The sequence below is a fragment of the Protopterus annectens genome, chromosome 4.part0 (assembly GCF_019279795.1).
Source record: "Protopterus annectens isolate FY-2018-M chromosome 4.part0, PAN1.0, whole genome shotgun sequence".
Lineage (NCBI taxonomy): Eukaryota > Metazoa > Chordata > Ceratodontiformes > Protopteridae > Protopterus > Protopterus annectens.
In genome coordinates this window covers 103,506,799-103,526,379 of record NC_056733.1, presented here as the reverse complement: position 1 = coordinate 103,526,379, position 19,581 = coordinate 103,506,799, and the positions used below count along the sequence as shown (strand labels likewise).

Sequence of the window (19,581 nt, the reverse complement as noted above, 5' to 3'; positions counted from 1 at the left end):
ATAAGGTATCACCTTTACTGCACTAGAAAAGGGCAACTGTATAGTGCTTTGGCTAAGCATACATTGGATAAGGAGGATGGCCATATATTTTTGTTTCATGTTTTACAGATTCAGAATGTCAGCAATAGGATGGGGGACATAGTCAATACTACTGAAAATATGGAAGTAAAATGGATTTTGCTTTTAGGAGCACACACAGGTTTGGATTTGAATGATAGTGTTCCATTGAAGCCAGTGCTAAAATCTAGAAGGTTAAAATAAAAAATAATATTACTATTTTAACAAGAGAAGACTACATAAACACATGCAGGGCTTTGGGTCAATATGACAGTATTTCTTGAGCTGCTTCTAGCATAGATATCACTAAAGACAAGCATTTGTTGAGATGTATGTATTAAAGCTATGTATTTACTAGGTAGACAATGTGCATTTATTAGAATAAATGTATTAAATTGTTGAGTGTGTACTGCTTATACTTTTATATATATTTTTATGTTTATACCCACGCACAAAAGTAGCTGCAAACTGGGGAACATGAGTATATGTATTTATTCATTGACTTTTTATGTATTTTATTTAAGCAAACGTAAAAAGTCCACAAACAAGCGAAGAAAAAGGAAAGCCAAAAAAAAAGAAAACCTGCAAAAAAAATGACCTTAAATTTATTAACATAAAAGAGAAAGAGATTTTTACTACAAAAACAACACAGCTTCTTCAGAGGTTGTATTTTATTTATATTTATCCACATGTTCTTGTCTTTACATTTTGTGCATGTGTTTTTTAAACAGAGTTTTTCTGATTTCATTAATTAACTAAGGGTAAAACATAACCATAGTAATTAATTAATTGCTGAGTGCTGAATTAACTTTGAGTGGTAGGATTGGTTGTTTGTAATGAATTAAAGTATTTAAGTGCTGTTGCTGTTTGAATGAACTGTCTGATGAAGCAATGGTTACCATTACGAAAGCGCTCACCAGTTTGTATTAAAAAAGAAGATTTTACTTTGTCATGGTTCAGCTTCTTTTTTCCAGCTACCTTCCTACTGGGCACCTGTGTTTGAACGTTTTCAACTTTTGGGCTGGTTTGGATTTATTTGAATGCTTGAATCTATTTAATGCAATGTATGTTTTGTTTTACATTTTTTGGCTGGCACACTGCCCTCTGAGCATTTGTTTGACACCTACTGGAAAATCCGATCCGGGCTATGCGGGTGGGGGCAGGGATAGAGACCCTCTGTTGATGATGGCTGGTGTGGAAGATGGGTTAGCCATGTTGTGGTTAGAGTCTTACAGTGCCATATAGGATTTTTGCTTATGTTATGTAATACCCTACCTTCAGCAGTACCATGCATATTGCCAAGTGAGAACCAAAATGTTAGACCCTTGATATTTTCATGTTACTACATATTTTCTAGGCCTACATATAGTGCAAAACAATGTTTAGCAGTACTTTCCACATTGTTTACTCCTGAGATTTTCTTGGTGCACTCTACCCAGCATCCACCAGTAGTCACCAGTATTGCAGAATGGACTGCATTCCCTCCTCTCGGCCATTTGACCTGGGTCTAATGCTCATTTATCACCCCCCAGCTAGAATCTAAGGCACCTGAGTCACATTTCAGTCTTGTGTCATTTAGGTCACAAGCAGGACTTTATCTATGTATGCTAAGGTGCTGGTTTTCAACCTTTTTTATGAGATTTTCTTTATGGGTGATCAGAGAAACAATGCAGAGTTTTATATGGAGACATCAGAACCACTGCTTTGCTAAAGCTCTGTACTTTTTTTATACATGCCAGTATAGCTGATGACTCTGTAGCTTCTATTATATGGTTGTTTACTTACAGATGGATATCTACTCCACTTTAAGGCTTTCAAAATGAAACGATCCTGCATTATATAACATTTTCATGAAGATGGTCAAAAGTGATTTGCTGCAGTCTGTACCAGTTTAATGCAGTTCTATTATGACTTATATTTATGGTGTAAAGATAATGAGATGTGCACCTACAAACGTCCATGGGGTGTGTACATGAAAGCCCATGACTGCATATCACATTGCCATCACTGAGTATCTTGCCTGATGCAATAGGTAAGGGGTAGATCCTTCCTACTGCGAGGAGTTTCCGAGATTCCCCATTTCCCTTGTGAATTACCACAAAGATAGATGAGGGTTGTTAGGATATGATGGATACTGGAGGGGCGAGGCAAGTAAAGTATTTATTAAAGCCACCATGGAACTAACTTAAAGAACACATCACTGTGCACCTCCTGTGAGTAACATGCCCTTACACCGCCACTCAGTGTATTAGCCTACTACAAGTGCTGTAAATATCCAATTCATTTGGAAATATGCAGGCTGTATTACTGATGATAGCCCTACCCTTGTACCTTATTTCATATTGTATTCCTGCCTCTAATTCAAGGGAATCAGTGCAAGATTATTTGAGCTCTCATTTATTTACTGTACAAGAGTTTTCCTTTCAGATATACTATCAGTGTGGTTCTCTTTCAGTTTATTTGAAAACTGTTGGATACCTGTTACTTGAGAGCACTGAATACTCCTCCGTAGCTCATTACTGTACCTCTGACAGCGTAAGTGTACCAGTGCTGCTGTGTAACACTTACATTGAATACAACACAATTGTGTTCTACATTTACGTTATGTGAAGGTGCAGTTTCACACCAATGAAACATGGGGATCATTAGGAACGAGACAGAACTTCTGTGAGGCTTTATGCAATACCTTGCCTCTGAGACACATTGTTGCACAGTATGCCTTGAACAGCCAGTCAGGAATATGTATTAAAATGCCAGTGGTCACATCTGTCAACTGCACAGTTCTGAGGTACTAGCCCAATGTGTGAGGGGAGAGACAGCTCTTAACTTTAAGCTGTTGAGACTCGGAGATGGAAGTATTTAGAAAGGAAGAGCAGAAGGCTTAGCCCATCAGTATTAATGGACACTGCTGTTCTAACAGATCATAATGTATTCTACATTACGATCATTGCTACATCATACTAGAACTAAGCAGTTCTAATTACACTTACTAAAATTCACAACTCACACCCCACGGGTAGTTATTTCAGGCTGTAGCAAATTAACCACTCAAGAAGGATGCTTTGACTTGCATTCACATTCACTACACAGAATTGTGCTTTGTCACCTTTAGTAAGTAACACAGATCTATGCAACACCAAAATACCCAAAATGCAATCCTGCACTGTAGAGGAGTTTTCTTATAGTATCACCCACATTTTCTGTGATCATCTTACTTGTTTCAGGTTTATACATTACTTAGGGCATTTGAATACCGCCATCATATTTTTTGTCATACCACCATTAGGGAGAGTAGTTTTATATCATTCCTGCTATCAACTTTACTGTAATGCACTTTTATTATAGTATGGGTATCCACATCAAACATCACAAAGTTTCTAACTTGAGGATACTGTTACCTCATATTTTACTGTACTAGTTATGAAGTTGATGTACATCCTATCACTCTGACAGGTTGACAGCAGATTAAGTAGATACCTGAAGTCAAAGGATCAAACGGAACTGGTCAGCTCTCCTTTCCCTGTTTAGTGGGCATTAGCAGGTGTGTAAATGCTGTGTTTGCACTAGTGCCTTAGAGTGAAGTAGTACATGGATAGTAGTCTATGTATAAGAAAATATTGATATGAGGCACATAGTTACGGATGTTGAAAGTGAACACATGGAAGGAAGCACATATTCACCGATGTCATTAAATAAAACATTAAAGGATGTAGGTGACCATAAAAATTCCTGAATCTGATTGCAGTAATTCCGTTTTCTTAGCAAAGGAGGGAAAGAAAAAGCGAGGCAGAGAGACAGAAAGAGGCTGACTGTATCAGAGAAGATGAGAAAAGGATGGGGCATGCCAAATGTACTGTTTCTGAACTTCATGCAAAGGCAGTTTTGAAATGCACATTTTTTTTTATTTTTTGCATGGACTTGTGAAACATTTCAGGTTACATTTCGTTATATTTGATACATTTATTACAGTTTTAAGTATTTCTGTTTCTTGATATTGAAATCAATTCTTAGCTGCATTTGAAATCCAGTTAAATTATAAAGGTAGTATGTATGCCTCTTTCAGCTTCACATATGTTAGTGCAGTGCTGTATTTCTATTACCTCTGATGTTCGTTTTGTTGATTTTTCACTCATCTTGTTGCATGTTTATTTATTTACTTTATCTGAAATGCATGCATTGTTCTTCATTTCCCTGATTATCAAAACCTAAGCAGGCCAGCATGAAAAAATAACTTTTTAATCATTATTTCATGGATATGTGTTTCTCTTTCACTTGCAGACAGCAGTAAATATATGTATTTAGCTTTTATTTTAAAAGTTGTGGTTTTGTATAGTTGTTATCTCTATTATTCTATTCAACTAAGTTTGCACAATTGTACAAGGATCTACAAATCAACAGCATGTGTAGCTAATACTAAACATGCAGGACAGAAGGCATCGCTATGATACATTGCACTGAAAATTAAAATACACAAAACACATATAATGCTTTTATTAGATGAGCTGACTTATGACATGACCATCCCTTGTGCTGAGATGACAAATAAACAGTAGCTAAACAAAGAATAGTTGAAATTAATATCATTATATCACTGAAGGAATCTTTGTTTCATTTTCATAGTGAATTCATTGTCTGGATGATGAACTGCAATTTAGATAGGGTTTCTTCTAATCATCATTTTCACATATGGGCATATTTTTGTCTCACTGTCACATGTGCCCTGCCATTTGATATAACCTGGCAGTGTCAAAATGGAGGAATAGCAGTCTTCAAACCACCAGCCAGACTTGAAGGCAGCAGCGCAGTTGGCAGGAGACAGATCGTTATCTTTATCGCTGGTGCTAAATGCTATGTTATCTACCTTATTCTTCCATGAAGGGGAGCTGAAGCCATCCTCGGCTGTACTTTTCTGGTACGATCCAATTCTGATAGTATAGAATAAAGTGGAATTTTCCAGCTTAAAGTAATCATACTCAGCAAAAGGGAATTTGCCATCAGCTGTGCGGAATACAACACGTAACAAGTACTTATTTTTTTTAGTAAGTTGATGCACAAACTCATTACCAAGCCAGTAGGAATTCCTTGTTTCCCCAAATCCATTTGCATACATTTTAAAGTCCTGGTGGAAGCTAATGTCATTCTCCATTTTGCGTTGAAGTATCAGTGTCCAACCTTTGCTGCTCATGTCGCAGTAAACCTTCTTTCCAGGCATTGTTGGATCAGCGAAGATAGTGTACTCTCCATTAGCAGCTGCGGTGTTGTTCTCATAGATTTCCTGACAGTCAAGATATTCTGAAAGACAAGATATCACAATGGATAATATATATATAGATATATAAGCAGTCATTATAATTGCTTACTGCTTACAGTGGACAATGAATTCAATAATGTTTTAATGTCTAGATACATTGTAGCTTTTTGTTAGTGGTAACTCTATGCTTGCACTTGTAATTATCCTTAAGGTGTGCTTTCATTGTCAAATGTCTCATTAATACAGCAATGCCTTCAGGATGTTCTAACTTGGTCTTTTACAAGGTATAATAGCAATTGTTAGTTGTTGAATTGCCAGGAGTAGGTAATAATTAAATGCTTTGTTTACAAGAGCAACAGCAACTGGTTCTTCAAAGGGCATATTATTGCATGAAACATCTTTTTTAGCCTGATTATTGACTGCAGGAATTTTCTGACCATAACCATGTTCCATGATTTCTCCCTGTCTCTGGGCTACAAGTCCAACTTACCCCTTCACACTGGTGCCACTGTAAGGGTAGGGAATTTCCTGAAACAGAGATCTCACATTTCATGGTCAAAGCAGGGAAGTTGGGGTGGTTTCCATGATGTGTCATCATTAGTGACAGCTGGGAATTTTTGTATGCAATGCCTACAACCCTTCCCTTGTTAGTAAGCAGGCATATGCTGTACCCATTATGCAAAGCCCAGGATGGATGCATCCAGTACCCATTATCCAAAGCCCAAGATGGATGCATCCTTCCACACACTCATGATGCACAGTTGGAGTGCATGCACTCCTTGGAAGGTGTCAATCTCCTGAACTTCTGTGCATATGGCGCATAATTCTGGGTCTTCCCTCATATGGGAGTGCCTGTGTTGGGACCTGGTTAACTCCCTGTCCCAGCCATCTCCACAGATGCCTGGGCTGCTTCCCATACTCAGGTCTTCAGCATTGCAGATGGGACTTTAGCACTGCACCGTAGATGCAGTTTACTGAATGCAACTTCTGCAGGAAAACTGTTTGAAGAATTACTTGCTGCAACAGGCACATTCTTGAATGAGTGAGCACCATCAGTAGTTATGCACACCAGATAAGAGTAAGGAAACCACACAAAAATAGAAAATGGTGCCACAGGTGTCCTAAATTACCTGGCCAACTATTTGTTATTCTTACTCTGGCACTGCTGTTACCTCACAGCAAGAGGTGCTCCCATTCGATTCTTGGCTTGGTTGGGAGTGCCTTCTGTGTGGAGTCTGCATGTCCTCCCCGTGGTTGGGTAGCGTTCGAAAGACATGCGTGCATAAATGGGTGTGCCATTGTTGAAGGCTGGGCATCAAGCTGGCACCTCAGCGTTTCGTAAAAATCTACTGCCAATCATTAGCGGACCGGAGTTCCGCTGTGGCGACCCCTTACCGGGAAAAAGCCGAAAGACAAACAACAACTCTGGCACTGCTACAGTCTGAAGTACACAAAAGTTGTGAAATACTAAGGACCACTATCCTCCTGGTGATACGCTGTAAGATAGCTGCATCTCCTGAGATTTGTTTTCAGTTTTTCTAGTTTTTGTCAGCAGACAGCAGATTTGCCATTCTGTGTTTGTCCATCACAGACTTATCAGGCTAGTAGAAATCACTTTCCTGAGTTTCAACAGATTGCACCACTATAAATTAGGAGGATATTTCCTTTCAGTCATCACTAATAAGGGGAGCAACTGTCAAATGATACAATCCTGAACTGGCCATATTTTCTAGTCTGTAAATATGGCTTTAATGCGTAAATGCTATTTTATATGTTTTCATATAAAGACAAGGTAGTGTTAAAGATGGTTTCAGTATAAGTCGCAACAAAAATAATAAATGGCTATTAATTTGTTTTGCTTTTTCTATATACCTATTAAATGGGTAAACTGACTAGATAGATACAGCTCTTTCTAGGGCTAACCCAGCAATATCAAGTAATTGCTCAAATTCATGCATTATGTAAGTGAAGATTGACAGAATAAAACCTGGGATTATAAGATGAATTTATTAGGTCGTAGCTTTAAACTTCTACACTGAACTGTGAAACAGATGGTCATCATTTGGCAAAATGTGCACCATAACAATATAGTGACATTGTTACAGATGTTTAGTATACCAAGATCTTTCTCTAACACAGCTGTGTGATGTGTAACCAGCCATACAATAAACACTTCTGTATACTACCTTTATCTGCTTGAGAAGGCTTGTGTCCATCAATATTAAGAAGCAGATCATTTTGGTTTGACCAGTTCATAGACAAGATATCATTTTTTTTTCAGGATGACAGCTCCATAATCCTTAATAACAGCTGCCACACTTCTTTAATGCAAATATCTGCAATGTATTACCTGTGAAATAAATGGGTCTATATCACTTTATTGAACGGCTATTATTTTGTCGAACCCTTATTTGTTAAAGCCACTCTTAATTGAATGGCAGATTTTAACTAGAGCTAATCAGCAGTTGGCCACCATCTGAAATTTGCTCTTTTCCCCACTGTAGTGTGATCTCAAAGTTGGTATATTTAGTTAGGGGTGTGTGTGGGGGGGTACAGCTCCCCTACCATGGTGGGTTTTAAGTTTTATGTTTTTTTTTTTTTTTGTGGTAGCTTGGTTGGCCAACCTCTGATTTGCCCTACATAAAATTTGCCTTGTCAATGAAGAGTGACTTTGACAAATAGGGTTCAATGAATGGCTATCCACTGAATAGCTGTTCGATAAAGTGATATAGACCCAATATAAACAGTACATCTGTTCAAATGCATATATGGACATATGTAAATGATGGTAGGTAAGGATTGTAGTACATTTGGTTGACCCACTTGTGGAACTAGTGTCCTCACAGCTAACCTCTACTTCTCCTCAAATATCAGTTACCCCATCAGTGCTTCCAGACAAAGTATAACATACATATACTGTGCTGGAAGAAATCTCTTTTCTTATTCAAATCAGTCTGTGAGCCTGGATTTGTAAATTATGTCTCCCCATTCTATATATTTCCTCTGCAAATACAGTTAATTCCTTTTTATGTAAAATTCTGCATAGCCACTAACAGCCTAGCAGTCCTTCGGTATATAGACATTCAGGTCCTTCATCCTGTCCCAGTAAGCAGGATTGATCTGATTATTAGTAGCCCTTTTCGCTGTACTCCCAGCTGAGCATCCCATTATACCTCCATAGCAAAAGCTTCTAAAACTGCACACAATGCTTCAATGCTTCAGGTAAGCTTTAACCTAAGCCAGGGAATAATAGTAAGGTACCTCATGCTGCCTACAATCTTCCCATTTGCAATGCATCCCAACTCAGTGCTGCTGCTACCAGCTCAATTCTTTCCCAGTGCAGTGAGTGCCTACTCATGGAAGAAATCAGAATGGCTGCATCTTGTACTGACATCAGTAGTGCAATGTGACATCTGGGGTTGGGGTGGGGGGATGGAGGTAAGCAAATATCCACAGTGTGGCACATAAGTGGATGGGCACATATGTTTCCTGTACTAAATGGACTGCACGTTATGCAGTAGGAAGATAGGATAGAAGGAGGGAAGTAGGAAAAGACAGTTAGAGAAAGACCTTAACTCTGCAGTATAATATGACAACGTTCAGGGTCTGCTATCAAGCGTTCAGACTTGAAGTAGCATACAAGGGGGCAACCAGTTAATGGTTCACCTGAGGCTTGAGGTTAGCAGAGGGAAAATAAACATAAAAAAAGAAAACTCAGATTTTTCCACAGCATTTTCAGCACCCCAGCCAACTCTGCTCAGGTTATAAAGTGCAGCTCTTCTTGTGACCAATATACATAAGATTTTACTGTTAACATTTCAGATTCACTGTCATTTGCATACCATTTGTCTCCTTTCCTGTGACATCTTAACTTGAAATCATCTTTGTTTCCCACAGCCTTCCTTTGTTTGTAGAGATAACTAAGCTGCTCTGTACTGAGGAATATTTAATATAGCAACAATGAATAAAATAGCCCCTGAACGGACTCCCGTGAAACCCCATTAGTCACTGTCCTTATTAGAACTGCCTTTTCACTGATACACTTAGTTCCCCCACTGAGTCACTCCTTATCCCTGATTTCTCATTTTACTTCATTACTTAAGGAAAATACTTTTGTGTCCATGAGGCACCTTAATTAAACACTTCCAGTTCTTAATATCCAGGACTAGTGCAAACACTGAGTTATCTTTCCCAAACTCTGGTATTACTTAGTCAATGTAATGCAAAAGCTTAACCCTGGTTTATCCTCACTAAATCCATGCCTATTGCTATTCAATTCCTTTACTGGATGTTCATATCATCTTTGCCCAACAGATGTCAAACTCACTGGAACATAATTACCTGGGTCCCTTTTTATGGTACCCCCTTAGGAGATGATCCACCTTTACTATCTTCTAGTCATAGCTCCTTTCCCATACTGTAACAATTCGATCTGTAATCAGTACATTAAAGATGGCTGATTCAAAACAGAATCCTGGGATTTGCAGGAGTTTAAATATTTTTATGAAGAAAAGGTACCCAACTTCTATGGTGTAGATTAAGCAAGAAACCCACATTGATTTAAACAGATGTTTTACTGTGTGAGTCAGCATTAAATTCAAAGTATCAGAAGTACAGACATTAGCATACATTAAAGAGCAATTATGCAGAAATTTTCAGTGCTTTTAAATTTTGGCAGGGATAAAATTAATACGGCCTACAGCATTAATATTTTTCATTATGCGGTTTTGCAGCTGCCTTTAGAAATGCTGGTGCACAATACTTGTGTTATTTTGTGAAGACACGCAGAGTGCGAAACTGCGTAAATAATGCATGACAGGTAGTACAGGCTCAGCTGCATGAGTAATGTATGACAAGTAGTCATCTGTCATGTGTGATGTCATTCCACTCACAACTTTTATTTTAAGAATGATGTAACACTACCCACTGCACAGCATCAAACAATATTTCCCCAAGCTATTAATCATCTGTTATGTCATACCACACACATATTTTACATGTAAGAGTGATGTAACACCACCCACTTCATAGCAAAATGCAGTATGTCCCAAACCAGCTATCATCTGTGATGCCATACCACACAGACCTTACATCAAAGAATAATGTAACATTACTCACTGCACAGCATCAAATGATCTTCCCTAATCCATTTGTCATCTGTGATGTGATTTTAAGCATTGCTGTTAAACTCAGATTTGTGTACCTGTGATCCATGAAGCTTATATGCTTAGCTATGGGTTGAGTGGGGAAAGAATCAATTTACTTTGGGACCTCTTCAAAAGATAGACATATTTAATGACTATCCAATGACATCATATGATTCTGTCATGCTGTATTATTCTGTATTTATGCATCAGCTCCTGCTTGAAATTATGGCTGAAAACTGAGTAAGGACATGTTGACCAAAACATTGATACTATGTTGCTGTTTGTTGCTAAACTGATGGTAGATTCTGCTGGCATACTGGTGAGTAATACTAGGCACTGTCCTCTCTGTACTGCGGCATAATTAGTTGCTTAACAGAGGGAATTTGATACTACATGTACTGTACATCTAACCTCTTACCTCTTCTATTTTAAGAAATCAGGACAAGGCCACAAATTATGGGGAGACAAAGGCCTGAAAATAAGGACAGATTTTAAATATTGCCTTTATAAACTTAAAAAAAAAATTGCTAGAGTAACATAACATATTTTGTATTAGCGTGCATTTTCTGAATAATGAAGTCTTAAATTCATATCTTCTTCTTTCGGCTTTTCCTGGTTAGGGGTCGCCACAGTTGATCACCTGTCCGCTCATGATTGGCAGTGGAGTTTTACAGTGTCGTGTTGCCAGCCCAGCACCCAACCTTCCACAGAAGGCACATACATGCACACACTCATGCCTAGGGCAAATTTAGAGTGTCCAATCCACCTACAGCATGTCTTTGGGATGTGGGAGGAAACTGGAGCACCCAGAGGAAACCCACACGACCACAGGGAGGACATGTAGACTCTGCACAGAAGGCACCCCAGCCGAGAATAGAATCGGAGAACCTCTTGCTGTGAGGTGGCAACCGCTAACTGCTGCACCACCGTGGCTGCCTGAAGTCTGAAATTCAAATCTATGTCTTTATTTAGTGATTTCAGTTCTCGATGATTTAACACAAAACCACAAATTATATGAGGAACGGAGCAAAAATATGAGGCAAAAATCTGGACATTCTGTGAAAATGTGGGCATTTGAGAGGTATACGTCTTACACTAACTGACTAGTAATATTAGTAATTGTAGGATTGTTAGCTGTGCATACCAACACCTACACGTCTCTAGGAACTGATGCAACAGCTGTGTATCTGGTGATCAATCTACTTAGATGCTCTTCATTGTGCATGTAAAAGTTACCAGTTACTGCTACTAAGACACTATGACTGGGACACATAGCGATGCACAGCTGACATGAGAAAGGCTTGTGCTGCATATTGGAGGTGCACTGTAGTGTAAAGCAGACACAAATACACAGGTGCCAGCAGTCTGCATGGCTCAGCAGCTAGCTGTACTCTTGCAATAAAGCTGGAGCAAGGCTAAAAATCGGCAAGACAACCAAAGCAGAGTGGGTAGTGAGCTGCTGAGCTGCACTGCCTTTTATTTTTGCTTTAACTTTTATCGCGTCTGACATAGCTGACAGAGCTGACTTCCTCTCTAAACTAGCAAACTGAAATTATTCCTCCAATATTCCTTTTTTGTTTAAAGTCACTTATTTCCAAATCTTAAATTTCATTTATCTTTACAATGTTTGATTTCATCCTTTTTATTCTCTGCTCAACGCTTCTAAGTGACAGGTGATCCTTGTAAAAGGTTGTCAGGGTATGTTACTGACAACATGTCTATGACCATCACATCCACATTATAGTGAGGCTTCTAAGTGACAGGTGATCCTCGTAAAAGGTTGTCAGGGTATGTTACTGACAACATGTCTATGACCATCACATCCACATTATAGTGAGGCTTCTAAGTGACAGGTGATCCTTGTAAAAGGTTGTCAGGGTATGTTACTGACAACATGTCTATGACCATCACATCCACATTATAGTGAGGCTTCTAAGTGACAGGTGATCCTTGTAAAAGGTTGTCAAGGTATGTTACTGACAACATGTCTATGACCATCATATCCACATTATAGTGAGGCTTCTAAGTGACAGGTGATCCTCGTAAAAGGTTGTCAAGGTATGTTACTGACAACATGTCTATGACCATCACATCCACATTATAGTGAGGCTTCTAAGTGACAGGTGATCCTTGTAAAAGGTTGTCAGGGTATGTTACTGACAACATGTCTTTGACCATCACATCCACATTATAGTGAGGCTTCTAAGTGACAGGTGATCCTTGTAAAAGGTTGTCAAGGTATGTTACTGACAACATGTCTATGACCATCACATCCACATTATAGTGAGGCTTCTAAGTGACAGGTGATCCTCGTAAAAGGTTGTCAAGGTATGTTACTGACAACATGTCTATGACCATCACATCCACATTATAGTGAGGCTTCTAAGTGACAGGTGATCCTTGTAAAAGGTTGTCAGGGTATGTTACTGACAACATGTCTATGACCATCACATCCACATTATAGTGAGGCTTCTAAGTGACAGGTGATCCTCGTAAAAGGTTGTCAAGGTATGTTACTGACAACATGTCTATGACCATCACATCCACATTATAGTGAGGCTTCTAAGTGACAGGTGATCCTTGTAAAAGGTTGTCAGGGTATGTTACTGACAACATGTCTATGACCATCACATCCACATTATAGTGATGTTAAATATTTTTTGTTGTCAGATTTCATCATTTACTTGAATTCCCATATCTAAAATCACACCTTCCTATAAGGTACTATACGGTGGACAGGCTATCTGTTTGCTACTGTTCTTTGCATCACCATATTTAATTTTGGTATCTTCCACTTGATGTAACACCAGTCATCCACTCACTGAATGCATTTCATTCATTCATTACTGACTGTACTTTGCATACTGTAGATGCACATTAGGTAGACAATGTAGTGTATGTTATGATGTGCCAGTTCTGTCCACTTTCCGCATTATTATGCCCTGTCATCACTGGTTCATCACTCCTCTCCTCTCCTCTCCATCAGTGCATACCTGATTATATGCTACTTGATGTTCCTTTGCTCTAATAAATGTCTTCAGATATCTAAATAACTGTTTGCCATCAAAGATTGCTGTACAAATGCCTAGGGGTATGCCATTAAAATTTCTATACAGGTAGAAAAGCAAATGCTACATTAAGAATGAGAGACTTTTCTACATTTTGTTTTAATACACTTTCTTAACTTATTGCAATAACATGGTTTTATCTGTTAGCAAGTAGGTGACATCTTACTTGGTTCAATTCCCTTTTCTCCAGCAAAGTAACTTATGCCTTTGGCTTGTTTGTTAAGTTCTTTCTTTAAATTTTCCAGCAGGTTTTTAGGAACACTTTTCTTGTCTGCCAGAGGCGATTGCTCGTTAGCTTCTGAAATGTCCAGAACTGCAGACAGGGCAATAAAACACAGAAGCAGCAAAGCCTTCATGTTTCGTAAGATGTTGTTCTGTAAAAGACACAGAGTATGTCATAGATTTTTAAAAGTATGTAAAGAATTTCAGTTATTTTAAGGTATGGCTATCTTTTCTTTGAAGCACATCTCCTACATGACTATCAAGTTATTCTGCAATGACTTATACTCCACATTATTCTAACATCGGATTTATATGTTACACACACAGCACCAAATAGGAAAAAATGGACTGGATGTGTTAAAAAAGTAAAACACAAGAAACAAATAAAATATAAAGTACACTGCCACTGATACAAACATGCTTACCGGGTTGCCAGTAGAATGGGTAACAAAACTTCATCTTTTCTGGCTGGGAGAGAGAGCTGAATACTAGTAATCATTAACAATTAACAGCCTTGCATGTTTTATTTCCTCATTATGTTAACCAAGTCATATTATGGACTCAGATGAGATGTCCAGTTTGGCAGATGATCCGACAGGGCAAGGCAGTTCATTGATTTGTTAAAAGTAAAACACTATGCAAGTAGGAGCTAATGGATTTTAATCTCATACAAATCCAGGTTTGCAGCCCTGCACCTTTATTAGTGTTTATGAGAAAAGCAGAGAGCGAGGGGCACAGAGAGAGAGAGAGAGAGAGAGAGAGAGGAGAATGTGTGTGTACGTTTTATGCAAATTATAAGCTTAACATTTACTTTATCTCTCCACTACTCATGTTATGTGTTTGAATTATTTCCGTTTTTAATAAGTTCTACTGTTAACAAACAACATTTGCACAAACAAAATTAAATATGCACAATGAGTCAGAATAAGAAAAATGTTTAAACACTCACCTGTCACAGAGAATGCTGTGGGCAACTGTTTGGATGTATAGCCTAGCAAAGTTATATAGTATTTGAACAAAGACCCTCCCAAAATGGCAAAGGGAGTGTGAGATTTCCAGGAATTCTGACATGCAGCACAAATACAATATTCTAGAACAGATGGAGAACAGTAAGTCAGTATTCAAATTAGTTTATCAGGAGTAAAATGGATGGCTGATAAGGCATAGCAAAAATAGCATAGATCTGGCTTATCATGAAATGAAGATTCCTTTCATAAAAGGTGAAGTGAAAAAGATATATTATTTCTTTGACATACCAGATCAGTTCGGGAAGAGATGTGCTGGAAGAAAGGCTTCATTATTTTTGTGCAGATCTAGTAGGAACATAAAGCAGACAAATTCTATGAAAAGGAGGTCAAAAAGAATGTTCCAGGAAAATATGCATGGTGTAAACATATCTATCAGTTAGTCCACACGCGGTGTTTATTCAGTATGATTTTAAAGTCACATGGACTATATTAGAGATAGCTGAGCAAATGTAATTTCAGTACAGTGACAGCAATTTATACGAGGTGTTTAGGGGTGCAAGAGCTGGCCATCACACAGAGGGGCTTGGCTTTTTGAAAACGTAGAAATAGCCACATTACTAGCCTAGAACAGACTCAAATTCCATTTTATTAGATGAGCATCTCAATTACATTCAGCACAGCAGTGGCATGAAAAGCCAGACATAATTAAATGCATGTTATCTTCACTTTCAATTCTAGGCCAGGATTCATATAAGGAACTTGGAGTCACTCGTGTGTCAAAAGGTGAAAGCCATGTAACATGGCTAAGACGTAATTCATATATGTACTCCAGTTGAGAGTCATCAGCTCTCTTACACTCCTGCTCTTCATCACTCAGGAGCATTTCATGTCTTACTATGAAAAAATGACTCTCAGAGCTTAAGTCAATCTCCCAAGCTAATGCAAATGGAAAAGATTGCTTGCTCTCTGGATCTTTTACCAGGAAATCCTTGGTCATATATTGGCTCTCAAAGGAAATTCCAAACAATTAACTTAAATTTCACCTTAATTTATATATTTTAGAGAAAACTGTGATGCTGTTTGTGGGTCACCCAGCAAACTTATATTACCACCCTTTTTATGTGGAGTGCTGGTTCAGTTCCTGTCACTGACATCTGTTATAAGATCATTCATTACACAGTTACAGCTTGCAAGGATACAGAGTTTTATTTTGTTTTTGAATCTGTGGCATGGTGTGTGGTGCAGAAACAATGCAACAGTATGGTTGATGGTTGGTTCTTAAAATCACTTTTCTAATATGGTGTGTGTGTGTGTGTGTGTGTGTGTGTGTGTGTGTGTGTGTGTGTGTGTGTGTGTGTGTGTGTGTGTGTGTGTGTGCATGCGTGTGTACACACACTTGTATGGTCAAGCAGTTTTTCATCAACTTGGGACATTTCAAACATAGTACATCAAGTCCTAATTTGTAGAAGAAGTGAGGAGATCTAGCTGTATTGCCCTCTTGAACCCATATTAAAGACCATTCTTAGATTTGCTGAGTCAGGCTTCAAGGGATTGTGCAGTTCAACAAAAAGAATGTTCATCTAGTCCTGTGCCATTAGCCCTAATGCCGACCCTACACAATATCTTATGAAAAACTTTTTCTCTAACAGCATCTGTATTCCAACAAAATATGAACATACTGTTAGGTTTTAGATTTTTTATTTAATGATTAGAAAAGGAGGTCTGTTACTTTTCTTTCCTTTGTTGATCTTTGTAAGTCTGAGATTCATTAATTTTAATGTTTATTTTTTATGACTTTTTCAAAACTAGTGGCTATAATCATACTAAGTGCATGTGTGCTTATCTGCTTGTCTCTCTCTCTCTCTCTCTCTCTCGCTATATGTATATATATATATATATATATATATATATATATATATATATATATATATATATCGATACATACATGCGCAAAGAAATATGTATAGTATATGTTTATTTTCTGAAACATTTCTTTCCTCAAATAAAATAAAGTTGTCATGTTATCAAAAGTCACAATATCTCACATGCCAGTATTTACTTCTGTGCAAGATCCTGGCACACTGCGGCCTGAGGAATTTTCCCTTTCCCCAGTGTAGTGCAATCTCAGGTATGGTATATACATAATCAGTAGGGGTTGTTGGGGCTATAGAGCGGCTTGCCTCCCTACAAAAACATAGAATAATTTGGGTTTTTTTTTTTTTGATAGTTTAATGTTTGGACATTTAAGCTCTATAAATTGTAGTTTAAAAGCAACATCCACATATACATACATATATATATATATATATATATATATAGAGAGAGAGAGAGAGAGAGAGAGAGAGGGGCAGAATGAGAATGACAATTTGTTTCCCCACGAAATATGTATAAAATATAGTTTAAAAAAAAAAATAAATATATATATATATATATATATATATATATATATATATATATATATATATATATATATATATATATATATATATATATATATATATATATATATATATAAAATACTATTGTGAAAGATATTGTTGCTACTGTTTAAACTGCAATGACTATTATGCTTTGCTCTTTAAGGGAAAATACTTACTTTGTGGGAGATAGCCTTCCTCAGGATATTTCAGCCTTCATGTGCAACTCTAGGCTATTTAAGAGAAAATGAAAGGAATAAGTCACATGAGGTAGTTAAGAAAAAAAACAAGGTTTCAACAGCATCTGGAATCTGGGCTCATGAGTGGAAACTGGAGTATCATCTCTAAAGCAGAACAGTCAGAGGCTTGGTGATCTTTATGTTAGACATGGAAATAAGGGGTGTCGTTGGTTTTGTTTTGTATTAAGCACCAAAGGTACCATAATATTCTTTTAAAATGAAATGAGAATACACTGAACCCTACATTTGTGCTAAAGAAAGCTTGAGTGAGTGGAGTAAAATTACATGAGACTTTTAATTGTGTATGAACTTAAAAGACTTTCACATTCTACAAAACTGTCAAGACCTTCTTATTATCATCATTGGGAAAAGTTAGCCCAGAGTATTATTTTATGATAATAAAGCTTTTTTAAGTGTAATATTTTTAAAATTACATCATATCTTAGCTCTAGATATGTAGACATATATTTATGTATGCTTTTGCAACACTACATTACCCTGACTGACATACATTCATGGAAACAATGAATATGCCTATATTCTGTCACACTTGTAAAGAAACAACTTTGTTAAATGAAATTTATCAGTAGCCTATGCATTTATACAATACTTTTTTTGGATGACCAGCAAAGAATATTATCGACCTTTTTATTTTATACTATAGATAATCAGACACAATTACTCATCTGTGAGGTTCTGTTTGTAACATTCAATAGTCTTTCGTGTGTGAGTTTTGACTGTCAGTTGATCCATCAAAGTCACTCTCTGGCAAAATATCAAAACTTGGAACAAAGTCAAGATCACTTTCTTCACTACCACCAACACCATGACAAAGTGTCAGAAATGGATAGTACCTGGTGATAATTTGTTCCTTATGCATTTCTTTTATGTGGCAGGGGTCTAGACTGAATAAATTGTCACACATATTTCCTGCTTATTTTTAATCAACCCGATCTGTCCTGGGTAAAATAAATATTCCTTGGTCCTTTTTCTGGTATCAGCATATTATCTTATTTTGTCCTGTTGCTTATGGTTTCTTCTTCTTCTAACTTCTTTATATAGTCTTTCCCTGGACCTGGTCCCAAAGGTATCTTAATCCTTTGTGTGTGTTTAAATAACAGATAGGATGATATGTCCTTAATAGTGGGATGTAATGAATTTCTGGAGGCTTTCAGTGTGCTCTTTAATTGATTCTAATCTATAGTCTTAGATTTGGCAATCCTTACCTCTTTGTGAAGAGTATATATGAGACATTCGACTAACACAATGGCTTCTGGACAAAATGGAATCAACTTTTTTATGTGCAATACATTAGCACACACAAACACAGAATGGGAAAAGGTAGAATTGTGGTATGTGCTATCACGGAGATACTGTTCAAAGACCTGTTCAACATTCCATGTGGGTAAGAAGCCCATCTTGAAATTTATAAACACCTGGTTATGAATCTTTCCACTTAGTTTGACCTACTAAGCATCCACTTTTCAGAAAGCAGTCTTTTAAATGTAGTTACAGCAAAAAAGAAGCCCTACACATCCAGGTTACAAAAGGCACCATAAACTACAATTTTGTAATATCTTATTGCACTTTTCCATGATTGCTTCCCTGATGAACTTATACACCTTCCCATGTCAAAAAATACTTTTCATCTTGGTGGCCTAAAGTATCTGTATACAGAGTGGGAACACTATGTTTAAGGCAATTATCAGGTGCAAAACTAGTAGACATAAACATTAACAATGTCTAAAAATAGTAAAAATTTTGACAAGGTACAAAAAACAAACAAAAGACTTTCACATTCTACAAAACTGTCAAGACCTTCTGATTATCGTCATTGGGAAAAGTTAGCCCAGACTATTATTTTATGATAATAAAGCTTTTTTAAGTGCAATATGTTTAAAACTACATCATATCTTAGCTCTAGATATGTAGACATATATTTCTGTATGCTTTTGAAACACTACATTACCCTGACTGTCTTATCACCTCTGGTAAGGTAATTCTTATTTCATGTCCCTTTTTCTGTGATTAGAGTGCTTTTACCTAACTCATACATACCAAGCCAAACCTTATAAATGCCAGTTTTATGGACTTTACAAATAGCAGCTATTGTGTGCTGAGCAATCACCTTGCACAAATCAGCTGAGACCATATAGCAGCTTCCCCTTGCAAACTACTGGTGAATTGTTCATTGCCCTGTGCAACACTTTAA

At 37.3% G+C, this 19,581-nt stretch overlaps 1 protein-coding gene across 1 annotated transcript; it reads right to left on the bottom strand.

Moving 5' to 3' along the window:
* Positions 1-3,943: 3,943 nt before the first annotated feature.
* LOC122800113 (angiopoietin-4-like) lies at positions 3,944-13,894 on the bottom strand. The gene is made up of 2 exons (XM_044069635.1): positions 13,690-13,894; positions 3,944-5,349 (listed from the first exon to the last, which is right to left on the bottom strand). The coding sequence occupies exons 1-2, from the start codon at positions 13,877-13,879 to the stop codon at positions 4,709-4,711; spliced, it is 831 nt and encodes a 276-aa protein (XP_043925570.1). The 5' UTR covers positions 13,880-13,894; the 3' UTR covers positions 3,944-4,708.
* Positions 13,895-19,581: the final 5,687 nt, after the last annotated feature.

Bases quoted from the DNA above. Each gene is read 5' to 3' on its own strand.
- LOC122800113 (XM_044069635.1), bottom strand. From the start codon at position 13,879: ATGAAGGCTTTGCTGCTTCTGTGTTTTATTGCCCTGTCTGCAGTTCTG. The intron at 5,350-13,689 runs GTAAGATGTCAC...CTTGTCTTTCAG, and splicing joins AGAAAAGGGAATTGAACCAA to AATATCTTGACTGTCAGGAA.